This window comes from Tupaia chinensis, unplaced genomic scaffold (genome assembly GCF_000334495.1).
Source record: "Tupaia chinensis unplaced genomic scaffold, TupChi_1.0 Scaffold000550_1, whole genome shotgun sequence".
Taxonomy (NCBI): Eukaryota; Metazoa; Chordata; class Mammalia; order Scandentia; family Tupaiidae; genus Tupaia; species Tupaia belangeri.
Window position 1 is genome coordinate 303875 of NW_006160062.1, and position 7827 is coordinate 311701.

A 7827-nucleotide genomic window follows, 5' to 3' on the forward strand; every position below is an offset into this window, starting at 1 on the left:
AACCCCCAAAAAAAAAAAAAAAAAAAAAAAACTATGGTTCTTCAACAGAAGACAGAATCAGAGACCTCAGGTTGACAAGGCCTAATATATAGCGTGAGAGAATATGGCATTCTCTGAGTTGGGCCCTGTGAAATCCACCCTTCTCCGAAGTTCTACCCTTGCTAAGAAGTGTATGTCACCATTCCTTCTTTTATTTTTTTAGATAAAGAGTCTTACTGTCACAATCTTCCTGCCTCAGCCTCCCAGAATATACCACCACACTTGGTTCTGTTTTAAACAGGGTCTCTCTATGCACACAGGCCAGTCTCAATCTAATCATGATCATCCTGTCTCAGCCTCCCAAGTCTCTGAGATTATAGATGCACGTCACTGCACTCAGCCTTTAGGATGGACCAAGGATTGAACTCAGGTCTCCCATATGTTCCCACCCTGTGGAGCACAGCATCTAAGCAACATGCACTGCTAGCGCAGGGCTAAAGTCTTCATTTCTGCCCTTGGAGAATGAGTGTAGCTGGCCAGGCTCTGCAGTAATAATTGAAGCAGCACAGGAAGAGCACCTAGGTTTACAAGCTCCTGGAGGATGGGTAACTAAATGCACGTGATTCTGCTTATGAAAGTCAGACTGCCACTGGATCCTGTTCTTCTTTTAATAAGCTTATGAGTCATTTCTCAGCCTTTGTTTTCCTGACAAAGAGCCCTTCTTCTGCTTTAAAACAAAGAATTCTTAGCCATTAGCATTTAAAAGCATACATGTCCCATTTGCAATAGATATTATTTAAATGATTATCACCCTGGAGGAAAATTCTCTAGCACTAAGTAAAATGGAGGAAAATACTGCATTATTTCCTTTGGTAGTGAGCTCACCTATGGTGGGCACACAAGATGAGATGCTTACACAGCCTCTCACAGTGGGAGGCAAGGGATCTTCTTCATTTTCAGTTAGCCTAATTTTTTAACTTTATTTATTCATTCCATGAGAGAGAGGGGGGCACACACAACAGAGTCCTCACACTACGGTCTTGCCCCAACCTCAGCCAGCCAGGATCGCGTAGTGTGCAGGAAGACTTCAAGACGAGAACCTGGGCCTTCTCACGTGGACCCAGCCCCACTGCACCACCGCCACTGGCCACCCTAAGGTCGTAAACATTAGGACAAAGTGGCCATAAAGGTTAGGACCATCTGAACTTCTCGAGGCTTCCTTTCAGGCTCCTGGGAAATGACACTCACACAGTGATAGTAGAGGCCTACGGGGATCCAAGAATAACAAGACATGATTGGTTACCTTGTCCCCCAGGTAGGAAGGAGGTGCTACCCAAGATGCACTGCGGACTGCTGAGGGCAGCTCCTGGAGATCCGCCACCACACTGTTGCTGCCCGGGTTGAATGAGACGGGGATGTCCACTCCGTCTTCTGTCTCCAGGCGCCAGCCCATCATATCCACAAACTGGAACATAGAAGCAAGGGGTGGAAATGTGTGGCTGTGGCTTCTTCAGCCATGACTGTATTATGTACAATGCCTAGAGCCATGGGGCAGCCTTCTTGCTTCAAGGCCCTCTTCATGTGTCTCCTCTTGAGCTGCCTTCCCTCTCCCCTACTACTAAGCCCTCTCCCGCCACTGCCCCCATCTGACCCACTGCTTCCAGGAATTCTCTACGGTCAGTGACCATACCCGTGTGGAAAGCAGGACACATCTTGCTTCTTGACATTTATAGTAGGTGCTCAGTGAATGTTTGAATAATAAACACATGTATGAATAATAACTAGGGCTGTGGGCACATTTTAATGGTAAGCTCCTTATAAGGAAAGATATGACATAGAACACAATGGGCTACTGTCATTATTCTTTTCTAAATGGAATATCAAAATTAACTATGTCCCTGGTTATAAAAGAAGCCAAATAACTTTGAGGAAAGAAAAAAGAAAAGAGCTGACAAGGAGCAGGTTAGGAATAGTGCCTTCTGGTTCCCTGGGGATAAGGAGAGGAGATTTCAGAATGGATTTACAAACTAATTTTTTTCTCAGTCCCAGCCTGCCTTCCTTTTAGGAGGTTAGGCAGTAAAATATATTAAATAATCTTTCCTTGATACTTGTTAGATATAAGACATTACTCACACAAAGACAGCAAGCTTTCTGCTTCATGGAATAATAAAGACAGTAAGTTTTAGTCTCATGAAGTTAATTTTAAAAATGGCTAAAAAAAAGAAGTGGCAAAATAGGTGAGAAGGAAAGTAAAACAGGAAAAAAATAATAAGAAAAATGAGGAATGTGATATTGTGACATAATAAAAATATATCTATCTGGTCTTGGTCCTCAGTTCCTGGCCCACAGCTCCTAAAAGTCATTTAATTTTCTGAGCAATAGAGGTCATAGGGTATCTTTTGTCATAATATTTGGTCTTAGTCCTGATACTAGAGCTTTTAACAGCCTTGAAATCTTCAAAGCAATGAGTGTCTGTGGTATGCTAGTAATATGATTGTGTCCTGTGTCCCCAGGTAGCTTCAGAAAGAGAGCTGGTAACCAGCAAGACGAGGCAGAATGAAAGGGTAGGGACTTTCGGCTCCTTGTCCCACCTCAGGGGAGGGTACAGGGACTGGAGACTCCTTCATTTACCCACGGCTAATGATTTAATCAATCATGCCTACGTAATGGAATCTCCATAAAATCCCCAAGTGTTAGTTTTGTAGAGCTCTAGGGTTGGTAAACATCCATATGCTAGGGAGGTGGCATGCCCCAACTCCCCGGGGAACTGAGACCCTCTGGACCTTACTCAATGCACCTCTTCCTCTGGCTATCATCTGTAACCTTTATAATAAATCAGAAATAGAAAATGAATGGTTTTCCTGAGGAGGGAGTTGGAAAAAGTCATTTGTAACTGAGGCAGTCAGGACCAACCTGAGGCCCAGGGCTTGTGACTGGCATCGTGTGGGACTGAGTCCTTAACTGGTGGAGTCTGATGGATACTATCTTCAGATTGTGCTACCAGTAGATTGTGTCAGAACTGAATTGCAGACATCCAGCTGGTGTCCAGAGAGAGCTAGAGAATTGCTTGAATAGAAAACAACTCCATGTGCTAGCAGGTAGCAGAGTGGTTAAGGTGCTGGAGTCCTACATGGCCAACCAGGCTTGAGTCCCAGACCTGGTGGCTTAACAATCACACCGGGTGCACATGCACATGTGACTAAAATCCCAGGAGGAAAATGGAGAAGGGATTGTGGCATGGCCATCCCCCTGGGGGATGATTTCTAACTTTCCTCTCACTGTCTCTCTCTGTCTCTTACTGGCAAGTGCATGCGCTCTCTGGGAAAAACCTAAAGAAAAAAAAAAAAGAAAGGAAAGAAAAGATAAACAAGAAACTCCACACATTTGGCATTAGAAGTGTTGTGAGTAGGGAACCAGGGTTTTCTTTTTCTTTTCCTTCTCTTTCCTTCTTTTCTATTTTTTAAACGCCTGTGGCCATGTGAGTTCCCCAGACAGAGACAGAGAGAAAGAGAGAGGGAGAAAGCACCCCCCCGTTTGTCACCCCCCAGTCCCTTCTCCTCCATTTCTCCATCCCATTAGAAATTTGGGCACTCATGATCGTATACTCAGTGTGTTTTTCAAGCCACCAAGCCAAGGTCAAGATTCGAACTTTGGTTGGCCATGTGAAATCAAGTTCTCTTACCTACTAGGCCATGGGGCTGGCCCCAGGGTTTTCTTTTAAGGGGGCAGGGAGAACAAAAACACCATTCATTTAGTGAGTACTTATTTGGCATCTGTTGTGTCATCTGTAGCGATGACAGAAAACAGACAATAAATATTAAAACAAAATGTGTAGGGCCCAGCAGGTGGCAGTGTGGTTAAGGCACTGAACTCCCACATGGCTGACCGTGGTAGAAGTCCTAGACCTGGTAGCTTACTCTCTAACTTTCCCTTTCTCTCTTTCTCTCTGACTCTTTCTGGGCAAATTAAAAAACAATAATAAAAAATAAAATTCAAAAATAAATCTTAGAAAACAATGTGTAATACCTAAGTGCTAAGGGGGAAAACGTGCAAGAGCACAGAGTGCCCACAATATACTATGTACGGGGAAGGCTCCTCTGAGCTTGTGACATTTGAACAGAGACGTAATGAATTCAGGGAACAAGAATGAAAAAACACTGCAGGCCAAAGAAGAGCGAGGGCAATGCTTACAATTTTAACCAATCAATATACAAAAAGTTTCACACTTCAGGACAATTCATTCCCTGCCCCCCCCCCAGAGATACTGAATAAAAGCACAAAGAATATGATTCTTTTTCTTTTTCTTTTTTGAGAGATTTTTGCTATAGGGCCCATGCACTCACCAGGGAGACAGGACCAAAAGAGACAGACAGACAGCAAACAAAAAGTCACCCCCACCTCCAGCGGAAATGACCAAACCGCAATCCCTTTACTTCCATTCTTTTCTCAGGATTTTGGGCCCACACCCACATGCACCCTGTAAGAGTTTCAAGCTGCTGCATCCAGGACTCAAACCACAGTCAACTATGTGGGTGTCCAGCAACATAACCATTACACCATCTGCTGCTCCCAAGACTATACTTCTTAACATACCTTGGCTCTTCTTTTATGTGTACTGTGACAACGATTATTTATTCCAAAACAAAAGCAAGTGGTACAACCCTTGGGATTGGCTGAGTCCAGATGGAATGATCCTTCTCGACACATACTACATTTTGTACCTTCCACATTTTCCTATAGAAACAAAACACAGTGGAACAAAAGCTCATCCTTCCAAAGTTTCCCTGACTGCAATTAGCTACTCGTACAAATTAAATATCAACACATGTTAGAACACGGATTTAACAAAACATTAAAAGATACACCATCATTAAACATTTACACTTCAGTTGCTTAAACCTTTTTTTATTTTTTGCTATAGGGCATATGAGCTCACCAGAGACAGAGACAGAGACAAAACTAGAGACAAAGGAAAAGTGAGAGGTCATTCCCCAGGGGAATGACCATTCTGAAATCTCCTCTCCTCCATTCTTCTCTCAGGATTTTGAGTATGCACATGTGCCAGAGGGTGGTACAAGCTTCGGGTAGAGGACTTGAACTGCACCGTTAGCCATGTGGGATCCAGCTGCCTTAACCCCCATGCTATCTGTTGGTCCACTTAAACTTTTATACCACATACAAATGGAAGAGAGAATTCCCTACATTTCTTAAGATGCCCTTGGCATTTTAAAGGCAGAGAGATTGTTCAGAAGGACTCACAATATAGGGATACTAATTCTTTCCATTCATCGCCACCTCATAACATCTGCTGAGAACTGTGAGCTCACCTTCAACCTGGCAGAATGCCAGGGAAGAGATGACAATCTGGGATACATGGGCCAGAACAGGATTTAAGGGAACCTATGAGCCTCTTGAAGTTATAGACAAATATCTGTGTTGATTTTTTCTGGAGAGGATCTATACCTACTTTCAGATTCTCACTGAGGGTATGGGGTCTGGCACTATAGCACGATGGTTAAGTGCTATGCATTGGGAGCCAGCTCCCACATAGCTGACCACAGTCCTAGTGGCCTGTAAAACACACTGTGTGTGTGTGTGTGTGTGTGTGTCCCAAAAGGGGCACAGAATGGAGGACTAGAGGAAAATGGATTGCAGTGTGACCCCTTGTGGGGGTCTCTCTCTCTCTATCTTTCTCTGGCGGACACACATACCATCTGGGAATTAAAGAAAAAAATATTATCAAGGGGACCTGTGGCCCCTCCAAAGGATGAGATGGGTCTTCCCTTCTAACTATTTCCATCAAATGAGATAACGACTACATATTGCTGCAGATATCATGGAAATCTATCATGGGTCAGTCCCATTTCCCACCAATTTTTATATATTGACTCAACAGGAAGGACTTTTTCCCTGATGGTAGCTGGCATCCCCAGCAGTGTGCACCACATCTTACCTTGCAGAGGCAAGCCCCTGTCACCGCATCACACACTCCTGGCTCAGTCCCATCTCTGTTGCAATTGCAGGGAACACATTCAGGGAAGTGGTAAAACCCAGAAGCACATCGGTCACACTGCCGCCCCGTAATTCTAGGCTTGCATCTGTATCCAAAGTAAAGGGGGCAAAAATTGTAATCACTTTTCCACACACATTTTTTTTAAGAGAGAGGTTTTTGCTATAGGGTGCATGTGCTCAACGGTGAGACAGAGACAGAGAGATAGAAAGTGAAAAATCACCCTCCAGGAGGGATGACCATGCTGCAATCCCTTCTCCTTTACTCCCCTCTTGGGATTTTGGGCACACATGTACATGCACCCGGCATGAGTTTTAAGCCACCGGGTCCTGAACTCGAACCTCAGCTAACTATGTGAGAATCAAGTGACATAACTTTTACACTATCTGCTAGTCCTTCCATACACAATTCTTAAGGGTTCACTTAGACTATAGCCAAGCAGTTGGTGTATGAAGCCAGTTAAACACAGTGCCTGCCCACAGGGTGTTTACAGTCCAAGACTGAATGAAGAGAGCATATAAAAGCGCTTACAGAAAGCAGGTCAAGACAATCATCGTGGATGTTATGGACGTCCATCATAGATGGGTCAGGCTTGGTGCGAGGTATTAGAGAGCAATGACAAGCAGAGCCCCTGATCCCCAAGGGCTCCTGAAGACAGCAGTGAGTGGAAACAAGAACAGGATACGCACAGGTCTATCCCGGGTGCAGAGGAGCAGTGGTTGACCCAGCCCAAAAGAGTCAGTCACAAGTTCTCCCTGCGGAGGTGATTCCTGAGCTGAGCTTTAAAGTACTGTGTGGTGGGGCAGGAAGTGGGGAGGGAACTCCTGACAGAAGGAACACTACCTAGTGCCTGCAGGGAACTGGAAACAAGCCTGAAGAGAGCTTGAGCCATGATCATGTAGCCTTAGGGGCTAGATGCTGTCCCTGGCAGTTTAGGGCTGTGGTAGAGACCTGTGTATTTGAGGCAGGCTAGCTGGGGTACTAAGCCAGCTCTGACCATTTTAGACATATCATCTTAGCAAGTGATTTTACATCTCCAAACCTTTCTTTTTCCATTTCTTTTTTTGAGAGGTTTCTGCCATGGGGAGTGTGCACTCACCAGAAAGACAGAGAGACAAAGAGACAGAAAGAAGAAATCACCCCCCGGGGGATGGCCATGCCTCAATCTCTTCTCCTCTATTCGCCTCTCAGGATCTTGGGCATGCACGCACACGTGCCCGGCGTGAGTTTAAGCCACCGGGTCCAAGACTTGAACCGCGGTCGACTACATGGGAGTCCAGCAACATAGCCATTACGCTAACTGCTGGTCCCTCTTTTCCCATTTCTGAGGAAGGGTAAACAGCTGTTGCCTAGAATTGCTGTGCAGATAGAAGAGCTTTCAATAAGTTTGTGGAAAATGGAATTAAAGTAAGAGTTTAGAGAACTGGGGGGGGGGGATGTTATGACAGTGATGCAACCAGACCCACATAGGAAAGGTCCTGGGTTCATACCCCAGGGCCTCCCTGTACACACTGTGCACATAAGTGAATGCTTGTGATCTTGGCTGGCTGAAGCTGAAGGTAGAGCATGGCATGAAGACTATGTTGGGGTGCCTCTCTTTTACTCATGGAATAAATAAATAAATAAAAATGTAAAAAAAATATATAAAGTGCAAATTTATTTGAGTATACAATAATTCTTAAACCCATGAATAGCTTTTTCATAATATACATTTCCGTGAACTCATTGATGATCCCTTGTGGATATGGTAGTGCACATAACATTTCCACACAGTGCTTGATCTTGTGAATTTCAAACACGAGGTCACCAGCATAAGAAATTGTTCGGGAGGAAAGAGT

General features: G+C 44.5%; 1 protein-coding gene across 1 annotated transcript in view; it reads right to left on the reverse strand.

The window, feature by feature from the left end:
• LAMA3 (laminin subunit alpha 3) overlaps positions 1-7827 on the reverse strand; it is a gene marked incomplete at its 5' end in the record, with an annotated part of 299569 nt that overhangs the window by 94033 nt on the left and 197709 nt on the right. Inside the window, 3 exon segments of the mRNA XM_014591287.2 lie at positions 1283-1444; positions 4573-4713; positions 5933-6077. Of these exon segments, the coding sequence (XP_014446773.1) occupies positions 1283-1444; positions 4573-4713; positions 5933-6077 (448 nt within the window).